Here is a 23812-nt window from a genome sequence, read left to right on the forward strand (position 1 = left end):
TTGGTAAAAGCTAAGATTCTTTATAAACTTACTGGCTGGCCATCATTATTAACTTAGATTTTCTTAAACAATAGAAGTATTAATGATTATCAAATAAAGTATAACTTTTCTGGTATTATTAACTGAAAATATATAAAGGATTAAATATAGCTCTAGTAAATTAAGTTTTAATTTTATGTGTGTAACTCCACTGACCTAAGGACTGACCAGTCCATAGTATTTGGTAGGTACTCAGTAAACATTTGAAAAGAATGAACATACTGCTGTGTGATTCTTTGGGTTAACCTAGCTGGAAAAAAAAAAAAAAAAAAAGATTTTAAGTAAGTAGATGAAAGTAATTCTAATATGAATATTCTAATTGTGTGTATTTTGACAATTTGTCTCTCAGCTAAAAAGTTGCCAAAGAATGAACCACAGAATCCAGGAGCAAATTCTGCCAGAGGAAGAGGAGTAGACCTTACTGAACCCACGCAGCCAACCAGGAGTCAGTGTTGTAGTAACTAAACCTCCAGTTTGAACTTGCTGGAATACTCTTCTGCTTCCTCGATGTTAATGACAGTGGAATTGGAGCATTTAACCAGCCCAGTATGACTTCCAAAAAGAAGAGACTTACGATAGAGTCAAGTTTCTAATACAGAATTATTTTAAGTGTTTTGAACTTAATTTTTAATAACATGCATGTGACCCTCTGACTAATGTTTCAGAAGTAGAAAGGGGGAATGAGAGCTGTGTGTGTATGCTTGTTTCCTTGGACGGTTAGGGGGAATCATTTCTCATCACCAGGGATAGAGACAAATGATGATGAAAACCCACAGTTAACCAGCCACTTCTATGAAAAAGATTTGGAACTTATTAATTTGGGCTTTTCAGAAAACATTCTTTTTTTAGAAGGAGATTCTAAGGATATTTATGCTTAGCTATGGTATTCAGGCAACTGGTAATTTCTCTTAGTATGCATATTTAAAATGTACATTCCACGTTTTAACAAATTAACCACAAGAAAACAGTGCCACATCTTTAGTGAAAGGGTGAAAAAAATGAACATTAGTGGCATCTAAATTATAGCTGTCCTGGTATTTTTAGTGGGGTAAAAAAAAGTCAAATATAATCTCTTGTTTTAGGAATATGAAAACTGATCTTAATGGATAGTGTTCCCTTCAAACATGTGAGCTCTTCAACAGAAATGAAACAAACCAGGTGTCTGTGATTTCTGTTCAATCACTGCTGGCCATTACATAGGTTTTGTTGTTTGGGGGCAGGGAGGGGGCTTTTGTTCCCTTTGGACGTAATATAGTCAATGCACTAACAATTATGTACATTCAAACTTGATTATTTTAAATTTGATCCTCAGCTGTACTGTAAATAGGGTACTGCACTGTAGTCTCCATATATGTTTATTACTTTTTCTGTAATATTTAAGAGTTGCTTAAAAGTATACAAAATGTACAGTTACTAAAACAGCTAATTTTACCTTTTCTCTCCCTTTGAAAGGAAGGGGCTCCAGTTGTTCCTACATGGCTAGAACCATAATAAACAATGTACCAGTAATTTGTAACATAAATATTGCCGTATGTTAGTAACAATCTTGCAGCCTTGTTTTCCAAAGTTCATTTTATTTTGATCAGTTCAGTATATTGCACTAATTGTTTAAGTATTTTCATTATATGAAATCTACCATGTGTCAGAGATGATTTAATCTATTTAAGTGTTGAACTGCTAGCAGAACTTGTACATTTACAGTAATTCAGAATTAGTAAGGAAAACAGTTCACCAGTGTTTAGTTTTATATTGAGGTGCTCAGGTTGGAATAAAGTGGTATAAAAAGCAAGTACTGGTTTTTCTCTTTTTTTGACATGGAACAGTGAACATATATAAATGGTATGGTGTAACCTAAAATATGCTTTTATAAAAGTTTCTTTAATACATTTGTAAAAATGATTTGCATGGTATTGATGTATGATCCTAATATCTGGGTCTTGAAGAATTGTCTTTACGTTTTTATATTCTGGATCATCGGAACTTCAACTGTTACATCAAAAACTGATACTCGCTTCCATTGAGAAGTATTACCATGACTGTAATGTTGTCTCTGGAGCCAGCCACTAAAGCAGCATTCACAAGTTCGTGGCTAATATACTTGGCTGCACCTTCATAGAAATTTTTCGTGCGTGATTCTTTTTCTTTTTCACTTGAATCTTTTGGCACATCACTTACACTGGTTGGTCCTTTGGTTTCTTTCTCACTGCAAAGATCGTGATTCGTCTTTTCTGGTGGAAATGTTTGTGCATTTTTAGAATTAGAACATTTTGAATCAGAAACATTTTCTTCTGAATTTGTAGTTGACACACATTTTGTAGATTCAGGTTTATACCGAAATAGTATATGGATACTACTTTCTGATTTAGTATTACTTGGTTCGTTGATTGGGAAAAGCAGAGGCTCTTTGGATGGTAAAGATTTGTTTTGCTTGACAAAACAGTAGGTTTCTTTATACACTTGAAACATGGTCATTGCCAGTGCAGTGACTTCCTTTGTATCCAGAACTTCCCAGAGTCCATGAGTAGCTAAAATAAGGAATTGGCATAAGTCATCTATAGGGACAGAGATAGTATGAGGTGCTGGAATAATGGATTTTTTCAGTTTGAGATTTCCATGAAACCCAAGTCCTCGTGTGGTTTTTATTTGCCCTTCTAGGAGCCCATGTGGTTCATTTGAACTAATCATCGCTCCATTCTGAAGTAACCTTCTTCTTTCGGTTATGTTTCGCGTGGTGTGTTCTTTGGTTATGCAAAAGCCTTTTCCATTTCTGCATAAGACTGCTTGTACATTACCTAGAAGATTATTTGAAAAATTGATCCTGAACTAATCATATCAAAGTATGCTGTTGACTTTATTAATTCTTTGTTTCAGTGCATAAACAGAAAGCAAGAAATTTAAAAATATTTTTTACATGTGTGAAGTAATGATATGACTGAACGATTTATGGCCATTAAGATCTGAAACTGGAAGGCCAGTTTATCCCTCATTTTTAAGCAACCTAGTGTTTAAAATACTGCACTTAATACTAAAATAACTAAAGCTACAGACAATAAAAATAACCATCAAGTTTTTTATGAACCAGCTTCTGAATATTTGTTTTGAAGAGCCAACAGTTGAAATTTTTTATAACCGACATATATTCCACAGAGCAGACATTTTTTACATGTTCAGATAAATGCCTTCTTAATTAAAAACAGGCTTTTTTTGTTGTTTTGGGTTTTTTTTTAAGAGTGGAGTTTGATCTTGAACATATTGTAGGTTTGGGTGACGTAAACAGAATACCACTGTTAATGTTGATATTACTAGTTACGTGTTGTGTAGTTACAAAGAAATTTAAGTCAATTAGCCCTAGTAAAGCAAAAATAATATGTATTGTTAATGTATTACATTGATAATAGTCAACATTAAATTAAACTCTTCGACTGAAAACTGACATCTTAAAAGTAGATCATAGTTTGTTCATGGTTCAGATGAACCTGTGATGTGTGCTTCATTGAAATCTTAAAATCTAAACAATGCTCTGAACAGATTAAGGGATGGTTCTATTACCAAAACTTTCTTTGGTTTATTAAAAAGATATACAAAATTTGTTTTAATTTCTTAGAAAAATTATTTTCCCAAATTTTTAGAAATAGGATTATATATTCTAACATAGGCAATAGTTTTTCTTGATATGGAATTTATCATTTATAAAAGGTTATATTAATCTGAGATGGGGTTAATGTTTGGATTTTTTTTGTGTGTGTTTATTTTTGAAGGAGAGAAAGACAGAGTGTGAGTGGGGGAGGGGCAGAGAGAGGGAGACACAATCTGAAGCACGCTCCAGACTCTGAGCTGTCAGCACAGAGCCCAACGCGTGGCTTAAACTCAAACCGCGAGATCATGACCTGAGCCGAAGTCAGACGCTCAACCGACTGAGCCACCCAGGCAGCCCAATGATGTTTGAATATTATAGTACCTTTGAAAATTAAAATTCCTGAGATCATGCAAAATTTACATTAGAATATTCTGGTTTCAAGCATAATGCTATACCTGAAATCTGAATTTTGCTGCTACAGGGGTTCAGTTCTAACCTCCCCACCTCGGGTTTTGAGGCAAAGAAATTGAGATTTCGGAAGACTAAAGTCTATACAACTAGTATGGTTGGACAGAAAGGGCCTAAGTTGGTGATTGAAGCATTAGTGTCAGTGATAGGCTGAGCCCTATTGGCTCATTTGTGTAATGGGAATTCTAAAGATGATGTATGTGGAAAATGTTTTTAAAACCAGAGAATAGTAAGTGACAAAAACTACATTACCTCTTTTACATCTCTGTGGTTTGGTTATTAATACTTTGCATTGACTTGTCTTTTTTGCTAGTCATTCTAAACACTCTACAGAAGGTGAATCAGTAAAATAATCCTTGACTTTTGCTAAGCTGTAAATTATTTCTGTACCAGCAAAGCATGGAATAATAGTGAACATGTCACCTGGGTAAACTGAATTGTTGTATTCAGAAGACAGGATTCAATACCTCTCTTAAATTAGGAAATTTATGTGTGTACATATACATGTAAATCGCTCTGAAAACACAGGGGACATCATTTGGCTCAGAATGGTCAAATCCACTGACTTCCTAAATGATAATTTGCATGTGGCAGGCCAAAGCCCTTTTAGCAACAAGAAAAAATACTTTGTTGCACGATTTGAAAAGAAAATACAGTAATTATGTTGCTACAACGGAAAGGTGGTAAACTGGTATTTTTATTTAAGTTGCCTTTGCAGAGGTTGGTAAGCATAGCCTTAAACTATTTGCCTTCTCCCACCCCCACCCCCAGTAGCTGTGTTTATTTTACTATTGTGAACATCCCTCTGGGTCAACATGATAGAACTTTCTAGAAGAAGGGATATTAAGTTCTGTCTGCACTTTTTGCTCTACAATTTACTTGCTGTCTGACTTTGCGTTAGCTGATAGTTTGCTCACCCTGATAAAAAGGGAAATAGTGCCTTCTGAATAACTTGTATCCTTACCTATGTGAATGGTTCATGAAGGAAAAAGTGAAGGGGGGGGGGTACCCACTGTATCTCAGCTATTCATACATTACCCAGGAAGTAGAGGATACATAAGATTCAGGCCCTAGAAGAGTACCGTTGGAGGAAATAAGAAAAATTACATGTGCAGAGTTCATTTATATCCTTTGCATAGGTTGCATGTGCTGTCAGCTGTAAATGAGGTTGTTATAAGCAGTTTGGCTACATTAAGCTGAAAGCTAGGATAGACTAGTGAACAAAAAGGCCCCAGGAAGATGGGAAATTAGAAGATTTAAATAATACTGTATTGGGGCGCCTGGGTGGCTCAGCCGGTTAAGCGTCCGACTTCGGCTCAGGTCATTATCTTGCGGTTTGTGAGTTTGAGCCCCGCGTTGGGCTCTGTGCTGACAGCTCAGAGCCTGGAGCTTGCTTCCGATTCTGTGTCTCCCTCTCTCTCTGCCCCTTCCCTGTTCACGCTCTGTCTCTCAATAATAAATAAACGTTAAATTTTTTTTTAATAATACTGTATGTCCAAGTGTGTGGAGAACTGAAAGAGGAACAGATTATGACACTTTAAAAGGGAGGACAGATTGGCTTTAAAGAAAGGTTCTTGGAACATCTATTTGGAGGGGATGAGAATAACTGGACAGTGGACTGATTTGAAAACCCACAAAAGTTTCTGTGAATCTGGGCATAAATAATTCAAATTCCTAGACAAAGTTACGAACTTCAGTAGTTTGGAGAGATTGTGCTGTTCAGAAAATGTTATCAGAAAAAAAGTGGAACAACAACAACAAAAAATGCAATCTGATTTAGAAAAAAAAAAGTGGAACAGGGTTACTGGAAGAGGACATTAATTATATGGGGATTAGAAAAAGTGCTTTGAGATGATACTCAAGCTTTTTCAAGATGGCATGTATATAGTCAGGCAAAGTGTTCCCTTATGCAGGGAGCAATGGTGTAGCTGCCTCCTGCAATTGCTGGGTTATCTCCAACTTATGAAAATGAAGAGTATCCCTGTAAACATCAGAGTGACCTTAGAATCCCAAACAGGGAATTCTAGATGTGAATGAGCAAGATCAAGATATTTTTTCAGATAAAGCCACTTACTATTGAAGATAACAGGAAAGTTTTAGAACTGGAGGGAAAAGGAAGAGAAATTGTATATGGTGGAAGGAAAGGAAACATACTTAGGATGCAGGAGTGCCCAGGAAAAAAAAAATGTTGCCTTGGTTTGGAAGAAACAGAACACTTGGGTATCTGACACACTTGGGCTTTAATAAATTACAACTTTGTGTTTGATCTTCATTTAGCCACTTTATTTCCCTGAGTTACAGTTTTCCACCTGCAATGTTATTTTTTGTCAAGGTTATTGTGGAGATTTAAGAAAGTAATTCAATAAGTAGAAACTTGATAAAGGTGGTTTTCCTTTGTGTTCCAAGAAGGGGAAACCAGAAGAGAGGCTATCCACAAAAGAGAGAGACAAAACTATAAATGTTTCATTTCAGACCCATTTATAAAAAACTTTCAAGAAAATTTGGGACGCCTAGGTGGCTCAATCGGTTAAGTGTCCGACTCTTGGTTTAGGCTCGGGTCATGATTTCACATGATCTTCCCTGCTCTCTCTCAAGTTTATTTTGAGAGAGAGGTAGAGCGGGTGGAGGAGGGGCAGAGAGGCAGAGCAAGAAAGAATCCCAAGCAGGCTGTGCACTACCAGCACAGAGCCCAACACGGGCTTAAACCCACGAAGGGTGAGATCATGACCTGAGCCAAAATCAAGAATCAGGCACTTAACCAAATGAGCCACTCAGGTGCCCCTGGGGGGAAAAAAAAGTTTTAAGAAAATTCTTATGAAGTAGATTTATAGGCTTAAGGAAGTAAGGAGCAGTAACTTGGAGCTTGGGAAATGAATTATTTGAGAAAGTTAGTGGAGAAAGAAAAAGCAATTGAAAAGGAGCATGAACAAATGTGAAATTGAAACATGAGTGAGGTATACCTAAAATGGAATCATAACAGAAATGCATGTAAATGAGGTCAGGGAAACAATCTGTATCCAGTTTGTCTACAGGACTTTTCATTTTGCAGAAAAGGCTGAATTTGTTTGTATGCGTGGACACTAGGTTTACATCTTCCAACTGACGATCAGCATGAGAGTCTTGCTGATGTGGAGCTAGTTTTCATTGGTTATTCAAAAGATCCCTTTGTTCGTTTTGTAGGATGTATGAGCATGAAACTCATGTTCACCGTTGTACATCTGGAGCCTAACAACACTTTACACGTCAGCCTCAACTATCTGTCAAGTATTTGTTGAATCTATTTTCAGAATCAGGTTTGTATCACCACCAACATACCCCAAGAAAGGGAGAGGGAGGAAGAGGCACGTAAAAGGTCAGTGTTATTTAAGAATATGGTTTCTGGGGCGCCTGGGTGGCGCAGTCGGTTAAGCGTCTGACTTCAGCCAGGTCACGATCTCGCAGTCCGTGAGTTCGAGCCCCGTGTCAGGCTCTGGGCTGATGGCTCAGAGCCTGGAGCCTGTTTCCGATTCTGTGTCTCCCTCTCTCTCTGCCCCTCCCCCGTTCATGCTCTGTCCCTCTCTGTCCCAAAAATAAAAATAAAATAAACGTTGAAAAAAAAAAATTAAAAAAAAAAAAAGAATATGGTTTCTTCCCTGCGTAAAATAAGGTGGTTCTGAAATTGAATTAGGTTTTACAGAAAAAGGATGGGGCTGGAAATAATTACCAGAAACTACTTTTGTTTCCTAAGTGACCCAGTTTTCTGTCCCATGAGCTCATTGTAGATCCAGAGACCAATCATAGCTTTACCAAATACTTTCCTATTATTCACAATTCCTTAATTGTTGGACACCTCAAGCCCCAGTCCTTTCCTTCTCAAGGTTACCAAGTGATTCCTTTAATCCTCACAGCCTCTTGAGGTAAGGGTAATTGCATATTAATACGTAAGAAGAATGAACCTCACCAGTTGTATTAAGGTTGCATCACTAGTACAAAAGTAGTTTCTAGGGCCTCATTAAAAGGAATTTTAAGAACAAATATTTATAATCTGGACATAAAGATATTGGAATCGATACACTAAGTCACTACTTTACCAATGCCCATTTACCATTCCAGAAATCTTAGGGCCCTTAAGTATGGTCTTGAGAAATATACTCTGCCTGTGCTCTATAAATGGAACAACAAAGCCTAGATGACAGTGCAACTATTTTTAATACGATTTACTGAGTATTTTAAGCCTACTCTTAAGACCTACTGCTCAGGACAAAAAGATCCAAATATTACTGTTCATTGACAATGCAGCTGATCAAGTCACCCAAGAGCTCTGGTGATGTGCAAAAAGAGTAATGTTGTTTTCATGCCTGCTAACACAACATCCATTCTGCAGCCCATGGATCAAGGAGTCATTTTGACTTTCAAGTTGTAACTTCAGAAAGAGTTTTATGAAGTTATAGCCAGCATAGATAATTATTCCTCTGATAGATCTGGGCAAAGAAAATTGAAATCTTCTGAACATTCATGATTCATGGGAAGAGGTCAACATATTGTTATCAACAGGAGTTTAGAAGCAGATTCCAGCACTCATGGATGACTTTGAGGGGGTTCAAGACCAGTGGAGGAAGTCAGTGTAGATGTGGCAGAAATTCAAGAGAACTAGAATGACAAGTGGAGCCTGAAGCTGTGACTGAATGGCTGCAATCTCATGATAAAACCAACGGATGAGGACTTGCTTCTTAGGGATGAGCAAAGAAAGTGGTTTCCTGAAATGGAATCTACTCCTGGTGAAGAAGATACCGTGCAGATCATTGAAATGACAACAAAGCATTTAGAATATCACATGCACTCAAGTTGACAAAGCAGCAGAAGGGTTTGAGACGATTGACTTCAATTTTGCAAGAAGTTCTTCTGTTAGTAAAATACTATCAAACAGCATTACAAACTACAGAGAAATAGTTCATGAAAGGAAGAGTCAATCGATGTGGCAAACTTTATTGTTGTCTTATTTTAAGAAATTGTCACAGTCTCCCCAGCCTTTAGCAACCACCACCCTGATCAGCCTTCAACAAGGAGGCAACACCCACTACCAGCAAAAAGATTACATTATTAAGACCTCAGATGATACTATTTTTTAGCAATGAAGTATTTTTAATTAAGATATGCACTGTGGCTTTTTAGCCATAACACTATTGTACACTTAGTAGACTACAGTATAGTGTGATCATCACATATGGACACTGGGAAACAAACAAAAATTCTTTTCTCTCGCTTTGTCACAATATTTTCTTTATTGTGGTGGTCTGGAACCAAACCCAAAATACCTCCTAGATATGCTTGTATAAAAATAGACAAGTTTAAAAAATAGATATTTTATACATATAAACAAACTCATATATATGTCATATATATATATCATATATATATGTCATATATATATATACCATATATATATATGACATATATATATCACATATATACCATATATACCATATATATCATATATATATGTCATATATATATATACCATATATATATATGACATATATATATCACATATATACCATATATACCATATATATCATATATATATATATCATATATCATATATATCACAATATATATATATCATATACATAGGGAATAAGATTTTTACACCTTATATATGATATATATATATAGTCTGGGAAGGAAGAAATAAAAGTATGCTGTTGTAAGAATCTTATTCCATATGTAAAATGATATAATATTTGAAGGTAGACTGTGAGAAACTAAAGATGTATACTGTAAACTTCTAGAATAACAAAGAGTTATAGCTAACTACCCAACAAAGGAGATAGATAGGAATAAAGAAATCAACTCAAAGGAAAGTAGTAAAAGAGATAACAATATACAACTGTATATCCACACAGAAAGGAGGGAAGTTGGACCCCTCATCATGATCAAAATGGATCATAGACGTGAATGTAAGACATAAAACTATAAATCTCTCAGAACAAAACACTGGTGTAAGTTCCTGCAGCCTTGAATTAGGCAATGGTCTCAGATTTGACACCAAAAGTACAAGCATCAAAACAACAAAGTTGATAAATTGGATTTTATCAAAATTCAGGTGTTTTTGCTTCAGAACAGAAGAAAGAGAAGAAACCCATGTAATTAAAATATTTCCTAATCATATATCTGATTCTGTGTACAGAATACTAAAAAACCTTGCAACTCAATAGACAACCCAATTAAAAAAAAAAATGGACAAAAGATTTGAGTAGACATTTCTCAGAGGAAGATAGTGAAATGATTAATAATCACATAAAGAGGTAGTCAATAGTCAACATAGTCAACAAAGAAAAGTGCAAATCAGCACCACTTCATGCCCACTAAGATGGCTAGAATCAGAAAGACAGCACTGGGAAAATGTGTAAATATTAGAGCCCTCAGACATCCATGGCAGGATAGTGAAATGGTGTGGCCACTCTGGAAAATGGTGTGGCAGTTCCTCTAATGGTTAACTGTCGACTTATCTTACAACCCAGCAATTCCACTCCTGGGTATGTACCCAAGCAAGTGAAAACATGTCCACACACAAACTTATCCACAAGGTTCATGCCTACATTATTCGTAACGGCCGAAAATTGGAAACAACGCAAATGTTTTTCAACTGATAAATGGATAAACAACATGTGGCACAACTATACGGTGAAATATTATGCAGCAACCGAAAGGAAAGAAGTGCCGATGCAGGTTACAACATGGGTGAACCTTCAAAACATGCAAAGTGAAAGTAGGTAGTCACAAAAGAACACAAGTCATATGATTACGTTTCTATGAAGTACCCATAAGAGGGAACTGTATGGAGACAGAATGTAGATCAGTGGCTTTTTGGACCTGGAGAAATGTCAGGTTAGGGAGTTGATTGCTAAAGGGTACTGAGCTTCTTTGTAAGAAGACAAAAATTTTCAAAAATTGAATATGGTGATGGTTGCACGTATCTGTAAATGGAATGTACTAAAAACCACAGAACTGTACACGGGTGAATTGTATGCTTTGTGAATTACATCTCAATAAAGCTATTAAAAATAAAAGCACTGGGGAAAATTAAGGGCTCAAATAAGAATCCATTCTGTTTATAAGGAACTAGTGTGGTTAATTAGAAATGTAAAACTTGTGGTTTATTTGATGTTAGGGAAAATGTGTAATTATGTATTCTGTGTAAATACATTTGTTAGTGTTTTAATTCTGTGAGGACTAATTGAAGTAAAATACGAGAGCACCAAGAGAAATTATAAAATGCACTCTAAATGAGATGTGCTAAGAATAAAAACTCAAGAATGTTGGTTTGGAAGTGTCTGTTTCCACATGCACACATTCAACATTTATTCAGTGGCTTCATTATTGCACTCATGTTTCATTATAAAGCGAGTTTTTTTGTTTTCTTTTGTTTAATTTCAGAGTTGTGATGGCACTGGTATTTTACAAACTTCAAATAAGAAAAAAAAATACCCTTGCTATAATTAGAGGTCTTGTATCATAAAATACAAAACATGCTCTTGGTGAATTTCTGTGAACATTTTTTTGTAACCCATTTAAATTGCTTTCTTCCAGGAGCACTCTTTTGTCATTAATCACAACCTCCTTTTCACAAGCTGGATTTTTTCCCCTACCTATTTGTTTTTATTAAAATGAAGGATGCCTAAATGAAAACAGTTTAACATAATTATGTAGCCTGGAGATTAGATCCAACAAAAGTCTGACCTGGAGATTAGAACCAGCCAAACGGCAGTGATTCTGGAAGTAGTGAGTCATAGTAAATTAGACATTTAATGATAGTGTCTAGTTATTCACTATCTCATAATTCTTCCTTTAATTTTACAAGAACCTTAATGTGTAATGACATTTTCTAATGGAGGTCCCAAGTCCAAGAATATGGGTCAGTTCCCAGATTGATCTGAAATCTGAAAACTGTCTGTGTATGAAGTAGACCTGCTCTGAAGCCATCTGGAACCTCAGCATAAAGCCTGAGAAATGATGAAAATTCTGAGGGAACTAACTGGCATTGCACTTGGCATTGCTTAATGGGAGTTACCCATCTTGGGCTCAGAACCAGAGCTAGAGCAGAAACAGGCTGACTTCCAGGGACCTTGACATTATAGTGGTCTTCGTGATTGTCTGGTTTTTGTTCAGAGCCATCTTGATCACAATGTCCCACTCTCTGAGGGCCAGCCTCCTCAAGCTTTGGAAGCAATCGTCTTCAGATGCAGTATGACATAGCGGGGTTAATTTCCAGCTCCAATTCCTATTACCTCTGAGACCTTGAACAAATTATCTCACCTCTCCCAGTTTCTGTTTTCTCATCTAGAAAACTGGGGTAGGGGCACCTGGGTGGCTCAGTCGGTTAAGCATCCAACTTCAGCTCAGGTCATGATTTCATGGTTTATGAGTTCGAGCCCTGCATCAGGCTCTGTGCTGACAGCTCAGAGCCTGGAGCCTACTTCGGATTCTGTATCTCCCTCTCTCTCTGCCCCTCTCCCACTCGTGCTCTTTCTCTCTCTCAAAAATAAAATAAACATTAAAAAAAATAGAAAATTGAGGTAACAACAGATACTAGGGCAGGGGTATGGATAGTTTAAGGGTTCAAACTTGCAGCAATAAGTCCCAGAGATCTAATGCACAATATAGGGAATATTGAGAACAATACTGTATGATAGTCATCAAAGTTGCTAAGACTAGAACTTAATTGTTTCAACCACTAAAAAGAAATGGTAATTATGTAACATGATAGAGGTGCTAATTGTCACCTGAACAGCAATCATATTATAATATATAAATGTATCATATTAACATACTTTAAACTTGCACAAGGTGATATGTCAAATACATTTAAAAAAATAATACTTAGAATATATCTTTAGATATCAGTGTTCTTGTAAAACTAAATGAGAAATTAGGCTATCTTCAATATTCAATAAGTGAATGCAATTATTAATAATAACTCTATCCAACTCTTAAAAACTGAGAACAAACTGAGGGTTGATGGGGGGTGGGAGGGAGGGGAAAGTGGGTGATGGGCCTTGAGGAGGGCACCTGTTGGGATGAGCACTGGGTGTTGTATGGAAACCATTTGACAATAAATCTCATATTAAAAATAATAATAATAACTCTGTCCAGGGGCACCTGACTGGCTCAGTTGGTAGCCCATGCGATTCTTGATCTCGGAGTCATGAGTTCGAGCCCTGCACTGAGGGTAGGGTTTACTTAAAAAAACAATAACAACAACAAATAACTCTGTTCATGAAAGGGGTAGTGGAAACCTAATTAAGCATCTCATGGAACTCAGCTTAACTTTTCTAAAACTGTTTAACCTATGTGCTTTGCATTTTGGCAAGCTCCTAAACTAGAACTTTAACACTTAAAGTGAAAAGAAGTGTTTCTTGAAATAAAATTCTCTTTTGGAGAAGAGAACATATGCCTATAAAATTGAGGCATAAAGTATTATTTCTCTAAAAATCAAATTGATGCTAGTTGACCGATAAGCACACATGACCTATTGCAATTGTGTTATCAGAATAACCAGTTCAGACTGTAACAATCCCCAAAGAACTTTCCATTCTCCTGGAAAAGGGAAGTATGGGAAATGTTCTTTGTTTCATTCAGATCTAAGCAAATGTGCTTTTCCTTTATCAACAGCTGTATTGCTACCCCATTTAGGAAATTCAACATTTTGGTCACATCATTATGTATATGTTCCTCCAAAATTACAACTGTTTTTGTGCCTGCAATCTGCATTTATTCTGTGGTTATTGATCTTTTCTTAAATTAGCCAATGGAATTTCTAGGCATTAATAAGTCACTACGTTATAGGTCGCTAAGTATTTCTGGAAGCAAGAGAAGTTTTGCTGCCAGGAATAAAAAATAAATGTAAGGTATAGTGTGTACAACTCAATGTACATACCAGTGTTTGCAATATGCAATACTCCAGAAATTATCTGTGGCATCATCTGGGAAGGGAAACTCTCGGCCACACTAACACGCTTATGGATTCTCTTCTCAGCATAGGGATTTTTAATGTTGCCTTCCAGTATACAAGTAACTGCAGAACAGCCACTCCATCGAACCCTGGATACTTCTTTCCTTCCAAGACGTAAAAGCCTGTCCATTCTCCAAAATGCTTTTGCAAAGGCTTTGTGTATGTTCTCATACTCACATTTCAGTGTTTTTGTCTTTTTCGTTATGGAGGAGAAAAGTTCTTCTATAGCTATGTATTCTTCTCTAAACACGGTGTGAAAGGATTCGATTATGTTTTGCTCTTCAGGGGTCATTTGGTAGGAAGGATCGAATCTGGAAAGTTGATGGAGAAGTAAAACTGGGAGTTCAACTGATGTCAGCTCTGCTGCTGAGCCACCATGATGTCCATCAAACAAACCAAAGAAACACACATTGTGTTTATTGCCAAAATTGTTCACTACAGTGAATTTATCATTCATGTCAGCTCTCCATGTAGAATTTCTATCTTCACAAATGGCGACACCTTTAATCAATAGATGACAGATAGTTTGAGGATGTGTGGAACTCCTATGAATGCTGTCAACAATCTTAAAGTATGCTGGTATTTGTTTCTTCCAAAGTAGCTCAAAAGCATTGTTAATGCTCTGTAGGATTTTTTCGGTGAATCTAGAAGATGACAATAGTTTGGCGATTATGAGCTGTCTCTGAATGGCAATCACTGAGGGCCCTGGTTTCTTTCCACCCATCAACTGAAACCCCAGGGTGGCCCAAGCCACATGTTGCTTTTTATGGAGGAAAATTTCACGTACGTCAATTTCGTGCTTGCATATGGAACAGGGAAATGTTATCATGTGATCACCGACCTGTTGCTTATCATACTCTTCAGAGTCTCTGGATGGTCTGCCCTTTTTCTTCCTCTTAAAATACCTTCTTCTCAATGAAAGTGGTATTTCCTGGTCTGAATTAAATGTCGACTTTCTCACATTCCATTCCCTTGATTTCCAAAACACTCTGCAAACAGGATAAAAGATATTTACGCGCTAGGAATGACACAGAAAGTCTTGTCAGGCAGACCTTTATCTTTGCGATTTGCTTTAGTTCCTCACAGTTTTGTGTGGGCCTACCGCTGAATATTCTGATGCATCTTTCTGTCATTCCCAAAAGACCGCAAAAGTGGGACTCAAAAAATTGGTGACTGAACTGTGTGTGCCTGAATAAAATTAGGCAAAGTCTCTACAAAGTCAACTAGGAATCTAAGAACAAATACTCCGAGAAATCAACACAAGATTGTATCCCAGCCATTTGAAGGTATATGCTGAGACCTAGGTATTTGATTTAAAATTGGGCATGATTATTTTTTTTTTAAGTTGATTTATTTACTTTGAGAGAGAGAGCATGGGGGAGGGGCAGAGAGACAGGGAGAGAGAGAGAATCCAAGCAGGCTACATGCTGTCAGCAGAGAGCCCGACTGGGGTCTCCATCTCACGAACCGTGAGATCATGACCTGAGCTGAAATCAAGAGTCAGACCTTAACTGGCTGAGCCACCCAGGTGCCACGAGCATGAATATTTTTGTACTCCATTTTATCTTGCTGAAAATCTTGTTTTGTTCTACTTAAAGAATTTGCAACAAAATGCATAGGACATGGCCAAACCAAGCAGACTGATAAAAAGAACTATAGGACAGAATTTTTTAGGACTACGTGGGAAAGGGGTGTAGGCTGAGGAAAGGAAAGAAAAGCTGTGGAGCTGAACGATAAATATCTGGACAGCAGGCATCCTTTCTTATACTACTTCCCAGAAGCATCTAGAACAGTACTCAGCACATAGGGCAATTTTTATCCACATAAGCACAATTCATGAGGCCCAGGGAAATGTTGGAGATCTGAAAAAACTGCTTTAGTTAAAGAATATTTTAAAACCTGAAAAATCAAAGTTAGTAGCTTTAAATGTTTATGACATGCAACATCCTGTTAACTTCAACTCAAGTCATATAATTGTATGTGATGTGAGTACGTTTAATATAGTAGATGCACCTACAATAATATGCATAGTAACAGGTATTCAAGAGTGCTGACAGTTGTCAAAATAAGAAATGAGCCCATTTAGTACTAATGACAAAATAATAATATGTTTTACATAAAAACAATGCATAATCATTTTTAAGTTCATGACAGAAAGATACAAACTAGAAATGAAAGCGTGTTCTGCTTGTCTCCCCAGCCCCACCCCTAACTCCCAAATCCCAGGCTCAGTTAACCGCCTGTTATCTATCTTTCCAAATATGTGTGTATGCATGTGTGTGTGTATATCATTAAATATAGAATGATATGATATATTAATGTTAACATTAATTCCATAAATATATTTACATATATAATATAAATATGTCATCTTTTCTGAAATGTAAGTAGGGTCACATTTTGCATGCCGTCCTAAAATCTGCCATTATCACTCAATACTAAGTCATGGCCTCATATTGAAAGTTTGAATATGGAGAGACAAAACAATCTACTGTAAACAATGTAGACTCTGGATTAAAAGGAAATCTGTCTTGGGGCGCCTAGGTGGCTCAGTCGGTTAAGCGTCCGACTTTGGCTCAGGTCATGATCTCACGGTCCGTGAGTTCGAGCCCCGCGTTGGGCTCTGTGCTGACAGCTCGGAGCCTGGAGCCTGCTTCAGGTTCTGTGTCTCCCTCTCTCTCTGACCCTCCCCCGTTCATGCTCTGTCTCTCTCTGTCTCAAAAATAAATAAACATTAAAAAAAAAATTAAAAAAAAAAAAAGAAAATCTGTCTTCACTTACAAACTATATGGCCTTAGTCAAGTTATTGAGCTTCTCTGACCATCTGCTTTCTTTCTGTAAATGAACAGGATTATTTTTAGCATCACATGAGATCAATGGAGAAGCAATTGGCAATAGGGGACACTCAGAAAGTGCCTGCTCCTTCTACCCTAAGCAAAAAGGACACTGAGAACCATACCAAATGAAAACATATGACATAAAGACGTGAAATTGCAATGCTTAGGGGGAAATGTATTCTATATAAAACTAATTTAAGGGAAAAAATTAGTAACTCAATGGGAGAGGATTTTTTTTTAAGTAATCTTTATACCCAATATGACACTTGAACTTACAACCTCGAGATGAACAGTCACATGCTGTACTGACTGAGCCAAACAGGCACCCAAGGAGAGGATGTTGTTAATAGCAGAAACTGAATCTGAATGTTTCAGAATTCCTTGATGTGTTTTTATTAATATGTTGTGGTAAGTTGTATATATCATTGCTTGGCTACAGTTATGTTAGTTTAACAAATAACAATAAAAATAAACTGGACATACAAGATAGAACACAATTTATGGGCACCTGGCTGGCTAAATTGGGGGAGTATTTGACTCTTGATCTTGGGGTCATGAGTTCAAGCCCCATGTTGGGTGTAGGGATTACTTAAATAAATAAAAACATAAAAAAAATAGAGCCTAATTTTGAGAAATGTATGTAAATAAGAAATGAATGCATAAATAAAATAATACGATAGCTCTAGAAAATAGGAAAATATCTTTAAGATTCTTCCCATTAGAATTTTTATTCTATATGCTATACAAAAATCTTGTTTCTAGGAAGGAAAATTTTCTATGATAAATGATAAATAAGATGGTGTACTATGTGATAGGCAAGGGGTTTCAGTAACTTTCATATATGGTTTGCACATGGTAATATGAAAAATTAAAGAAACAAGCAGAGCTCTGAAAAGTTTGAAATGTTTTGCTGCTTTCCTTTCCTTATTTGTATTTAATTCCCTGAAGGGCACAACTGTATAGTAAAATTTTATTTACAAATTTGCCCTTCATAAATGTTTCTAGAACTCTTAGCATATTAGTAGACCTTCCTAGCTTTGCCTCAACAACAAATTTTTGTGTTTTATTAACAAAAAAATTTAAAAATACACAAAAATAGAAGAGTATAATGAGCCCCCATATAACCATCGCCAGCTTCAACCATTACCAACACTTTTTCATTCTTGTTTCATCTTTGTCTTCAACCATTTTATTTTTTAGTTTCATTTTATGTATTTCTATTGGAATATTTTATCTTTTTAATGTTTATTTATTTGTTTATTATATATATATATTTTTTTTTAAGTTTATTTTTATTTATTTTGACCGAAAGATAGAGAGCAAGTGGGGGAGGGGCAGAGAGAGAATCCCAAGCACAGAGAATCTGACAGCACAGAGCCAGATGCGGGGCTTGAACTCAAGAACTGTGAGATCATGACCTGAGCTGAAATCAAGGGTCAGATGCTTAACCGACTGAGCCACTCACGTGCCCCGGTGTCTATTTATTTTTAAGAGAGAGAGAGAGACAGAGCACAAGTGGGGGGAGGGTCAGAGAGAGAGGGAGACACAGAATCTGAAGCAGGCTCCAGGCTCTGAGCTGTCAGCACCGAGTCCAATGCAGGGCTCAAACCCATGCACCGCGACATCTTGACCTGAGCCAAAGTCGGAAGCTGAACCAATGAGCCACCCAGGCACCCGTCTATTAGAATATTTTAGAGCAAATCCCAAAATTATATAAATTTCACTGGTAAATACTTTAATCTCATCAACAAATTTGGTCAGCATTCAATCACTTCTTCAATACCTACAACAGGCCAACTAGTGTGCATGGTGCTGAAGATGCACAGACAAAAAAGGCTTGAAGCTTCCAGGGGAGGAGTTCACAGTGCCACTCATACCTTCATACAAAGAATTAAACAGGTCAGATGAAGCCCAGGACAGTACCCAACCAGGGACCTAACCCCTCATCTGGCTAGGAATGGCATCATGACATCTGAGAAGCTGACCTAGAAAAACTCACAGGTGAGAGATATTAACAAGGTCCAAGGCAAATCCAAGGGAATGACCAGTTAGCAGGAAGGAGGAAGAGGACCCACCAAAGGAAACAGAATGCAAAAGCAAAGAAGTAGGTGGAGAAAATGAGTACAAGAAAACATTGGTTTGAGAGCATAATTCATTCCAGAAACATGCAGGTAATCCAAAGCACGTGGATATCAAAGCAAATTTCAAGAACCTTTGGCTCAGTTGTGATCATGTGACATTCGGCGTCAAGTCCCACTCATATTGCAAGACATCGTTCGTTTATCAAGTTAAAATTGGGTAGAAATGTTTGCTCCTCTTGTGGAACACTTGCAGAACAAGTCATTCACAATCCAAGGTTATACTGTACTGGCAAAGCTATTAAGCTCTTCTGGCCAAAATGTAGAGCCAAGATTTTTAATTGCTATTATTTAGTAATGTTCATGTAAAGGGTATAGTTTTTCTGAGGCTTAATGAACTGTTGGGACAATATATAAGGCACCCTATGACTGTGATTTGACATAGAGTCAACCTTTTACACCAGAAGTTTATTTTTCTGTATATAGGCACTAGCCATAATACAGTTCTCTCTCACCTCTCACTTGGAGTCATTCTTAGAATGTAATGTGTCATTCAGTTTTCAACAAATACTTGAGTGTCTGAAATATGCTAAGTACTGTTTTATTTGCTGGAATACAGCAGTGAAGAAAACAGGCATGGTCTGTGACGAAGCTTATACTGACACAAAGGCAGACAATAAATAAAGGAAGCATGTAAACATATATTCCCAGATCGGGGTAAGTACTAACATGAAAAATACAGCAGAATAAGAGCATAGAGAGGGATTGAAGCCCTCCTTTGTAAAAGGTAGTCAGAATAATATATCATTTGCCCCTGTACATAGTCTAACCGGACGCCAAGATTTCATTTGATAACTAAGAGAGTGGAGGAAAAAGAATACTGCAGATAAAACTGTTCATTGACTTACAGATGGCCAACAGACACATGAAAAGATGCTCAACATCACTCATCATGGAAATGCAAATCAAAACCACAGTGAGATACCACCTCACAGCTGTCAGAATGTCTAAAATCAACAGAACAAGAAACAAGTGTTGGTGAGGATGTGGAGAAATAGGAACTCTTGTGCACTGTTGGTGGGAATGCAAACTGGTGCGGCCTCGGTGGAAAACAGTGTGGAGCTTCCTCAAAAAATTAGAACTACCCTATGGTCCAGTAATCATACTACTGGGTATTTTACCCAAAGAATACAAAAACACTAATTCAAAGGGATACATGCGCCCCTATGGTTTTTGCAGCATTATTTACAATAGCCAAATTATGAAAGCAGCCCAATACCCATCAATAGATGAGTGGATAAAAAAGAGATGATATTATTCAGCCATAAAAAAAAAAAAGAATGAAATCTTGCCATTTGCATCAACATCGATGGAATCTAAAGGGTATTATGCTAAGTCAAGTCAGTCAGAGAAAGACAAATACCATATGATTTCACTCATATGGAATTTAAGAAATGAAACAAATGAGAGGCACCTGGATGTTTCAGTCAGTTGAGCGTCTGACTCTTGATCTCAACTTAGGTCTTGATTGCAGGGTCATGAGTACAGCCCCACGTTGGGCTAGGCACTGGGTGTAAAGACTACTTAAAAAAAAAAAAAAAAAAAACTAACAAAGGAAAAAAAATACAAACCAAAAGACAGACTCTTAACTATAGAGAACAAACTGATGGTTACTAAAGAGGAGGTGAGTGGAGGGATGGGTGAAACAGGTGAAGGAGATTAAGAGTACATTTATCTGAGTGTGGTTTTGATTTGTATTTCCCTGATGAGGAGCAACATTGGGCATCTTTTCATGTGCCTGTTGGCCATCTGCATGTCTTCTTTAGAGAAGTGTCTATTCATGTTTTCTGCCCATTTCTTCACTGGATTATTTGTTTTTTCAGGTGTGGAGTTTGGTGAGTTCTTTATAGATTTTGGATACTAGCCCTTTGTCTGATAGGTCATTTGCAAATATCTTTTCACATTCTGTTGGTTGCCTTTTAGTTTTGTTGATTGTTTTCTTTGCAGTGCAGAAGCTTAGACAGATACCATATGTTTTCCCTCTTATGTGGATCCTGAGAAACTTAACAGAAGACCATGGTGGGGGACGGAGGGAAGGAAAAAAAAAAAAGGTTAGAGAGGGAGGGAGCCAAAACATAAGAGACTCTTAAAAACTGAGAACAAACTGAGGGTTGATGGGGGGTGGGAGGGTGGGGAGGGTGGGTGAGGGGTATTGAGGAGGGCACCTGTTGGGATCAACACTGGGTGTTGTATGGAAACCAATTTGACAATAAATTTCATATTTTAAAAAAAGTACATTTATCATGATGAACACTGAGTAATATGTAGAATTATTGAATCACTATCTTGTACACCTAAGACGAATATCACACTGTACGTTAATTACACTGGAATTTTTTAAAAAATGTTAGTTGACTACATTTGTTGTCCACTAGAAATGAAAAAGATTTACCTGAAAGCACTATTAATTTCCATACTTATTTGGAATTGTTGCCTCCCTTTGCTGTCTCTTTACTGCCTTTCCCCAGCCTCTGTTCCTCCAGATTGGATAATGATGTTGACAGCAGTAGTGGAGGTGGTTGAGATGGTGGGAGCAATGGTGGTGGTGTGGGGGCAGTGGTGGGGGTTCCACGGATGTAATACTACACCTCTCTGTGTGGAATGTTTATTACATCGCCTGGAACCTCAGTCAGAACTCTCTTTATGATGCTGAAGGACTTTGAAGCAGGAGGGTCATAAACCGTATTAACAAACTTGTCTTTGAAGTTTCTGAAAAGGAGAATCATTCATTAAACATACTGTCTTGTGCCTCCATAAGAGGATTAAAAAATAAGAGGAGTAACTGTCAAGTAAGTTTTTGTCTTACAAGTCATGAGACTTTCAAAATTCTGATTTGAGAGGCTATCCCTAATGTATAGACCAATTCCCTCCTCAGTCAGAGGTAAGGTTTCTCAGGCCATCTCTCCAGGACACCACCTCCCACCTGCCCTGTGGGGCCTGCACACTCCATCTCGCTGCCCCAAGTCACTGCCTGAAAGTTATAGACTTGTTTGAACCGCCTTTTTGTTTCCTGAGACTGTCTTCACTCCTGACCAATATCTTTCATTCCTAGGTTCATAATCCAAAGCTGCATTCCACTCTCTCACCCCAGGATGGATTAGAACTAGAGCAATATGTTTGCGTAGTGATGAAATTTGGACAAGACAGGTGCTTACGGGGCATCTCCGTAGGGGACATATGACAATCAACTCATCATTAACGTGTCTAAAACGGAACTCAATGCATTTCCTCCAGAATCTCCCACCAGTAACTTGGTGAAGCGGGCAACTGTTTTTGCAGAGCCCCTTTCCCTGTGCAGTTCCAGGTTAGAGTGGGCCAAGAAAGGAATTTGGAGGCACCACTTGTGAACGCCATCATAGTTCAATGAGATGACCTGTGCAAGCAGAGGTGCCCGGCAGGTTCCAGCTTGTCCTTGCTCTTACTCCAGCTCTTCCTCTGGACTGTAGGCCTTGTTGGCCAACAGCAGCCCCAGATCCACCAGCATCTGACTGCCTTTAGATCTCCAAAGGCAAATGCTTCTTCAAGACTTTTCCATCAGTCTCCTCTTTGAGGTCCTACTTCAGTGGCTGGACATTTTTAGCTTCTCATCTTGCCTGGTTAGGGATTTAACGCCCCTTCCCAGATGTTCAGTTGCTTCCACAGACTGTGCAAGGTCTAATTTCAGCAATGAATTTCTTATTCCGTGAGTCCCAGGGTTCAGCTTTTACTGATTGAACCCTAGATGCTATAGATACCTCTGCCATTACCACCACCAGCACCCTGTTCTCTCTTTCTGGATGGATGGATGCAATCAATCACCAAGACCTGTCAGACCTCTCTCTTCAATATATCCCTCTGCTCATCCACTTGTTTCCTTTCCCACTCTTCTAGGATACAAAAATATTTTGCCGGGATTACTTCACTGGCCTCTTAGGTGCTCTACCCATGTCCAGTCTGGTTGCTTCTCAATGTCTTCTCCTCAGAGCAGGCGATCCAACTGTCTAAGGCTTGTTACTGGCTTGCCCTGATTCCTGGGATAAACTTAATGTGTTTGACAATGCTCTCCTTCCTTCCTTTGACCTCTGCTAATTTATCTAGCTTCCCTCTCATCATTGCCTCATCCCATGCCAATATGGGGTAGCGCCATTAAATCCTCGCCAGTTTGGTAGGACAGGGCATTTGATTGCTTTAATCTGAATTTCTTATTATTCAACTACTTTTTAAAAAAATATCTTAATTAAAAAAATTTTTTTTTTATTTTTGAGAGAGAGAGAGAGAGAGAGAGAAGCAGGGGAGAGGCAGAGGATCTCAGGCGGACTCTGTGGTGACAGCAGAGAGCTTGATGCGGGACTCAAACTCATGAACCATAAGATCATGATCTGAGCCAAAGTTAGATGCTCAACCTACTGAGCCACCCAGGTGCCCCTATTCAATTACTTTTTAATTCATACCACGCATGCCAGTCCTGCGTGTTCATTTCCATCAGTTGTATCATCCCCCCACCACCACAAGTGTGGAAAGGAGTGAGGTGTGTTTCTTAAGCAAGTAGCAGGTCTCCTATAGGCTCTTGCTCCCTGGGGTAGGGTCAGGCACCTTGCAGGGTGGCTGCTGTATTCCCATCTCACCTCCACATCAGGTCAGGCGGGGATTAGGGTACTTAAAGAAGTTAGCTGGTGACTTAATGTGAACTTCTTTCCGGAGAGGCTAAGATAGAGAAAACATTGTCCTAAAATACTTCCCAAGGAAGAAGATGGGTGTATTTCTACGTAGGTTCTCGGCAGCT

At 37.8% G+C, this 23812-nt stretch overlaps 2 protein-coding genes across 7 annotated transcripts in view; one reads left to right on the forward strand and one right to left on the reverse strand.

The window, feature by feature from the left end:
• RAB5A (RAB5A, member RAS oncogene family) overlaps positions 1 to 1828 on the forward strand; it is a 30278-nt gene extending 28450 nt beyond the window's left edge. For all 3 annotated transcript variants that reach the window (XM_003992157.6, XM_019810758.2, XM_045037667.1), the window contains exon 6: positions 389 to 1828. In XM_003992157.6, coding sequence (XP_003992206.1) covers positions 389 to 504 — 116 coding nt within the window. In that variant the 3' untranslated portion in view covers positions 505 to 1828. The remainder of the gene's footprint in view (positions 1 to 388) is intronic.
• On the reverse strand, positions 1594 to 21649 carry PP2D1 (protein phosphatase 2C like domain containing 1). 4 transcript variants are annotated; one of them, XM_019810757.3, is made up of 3 exons: positions 21443 to 21649; positions 14253 to 15064; positions 1594 to 2831 (listed from the first exon to the last, which is right to left on the reverse strand). In XM_019810757.3, exons 1-3 carry the CDS (start codon positions 21463 to 21465, stop codon positions 2029 to 2031), a joined length of 1638 nt encoding a protein of 545 aa, XP_019666316.2. In that variant the 5' UTR covers positions 21466 to 21649; the 3' UTR covers positions 1594 to 2028. The 4 variants fall into 4 exon arrangements, with proteins under 4 accessions (XP_019666316.2, XP_006936508.2, XP_006936509.2 ...); XM_006936446.5 differs by having other exon boundaries at positions 14001 to 15064; XM_006936447.5 differs by having other exon boundaries at positions 1594 to 2564; positions 14001 to 15064; positions 21443 to 21648.
• Between the last annotated feature and the right edge of the window lie 2163 nt (positions 21650 to 23812).

Source organism: Felis catus, chromosome C2, assembly GCF_018350175.1.
Source record: "Felis catus isolate Fca126 chromosome C2, F.catus_Fca126_mat1.0, whole genome shotgun sequence".
Classification (NCBI taxonomy): domain Eukaryota; kingdom Metazoa; phylum Chordata; class Mammalia; order Carnivora; family Felidae; genus Felis; species Felis catus.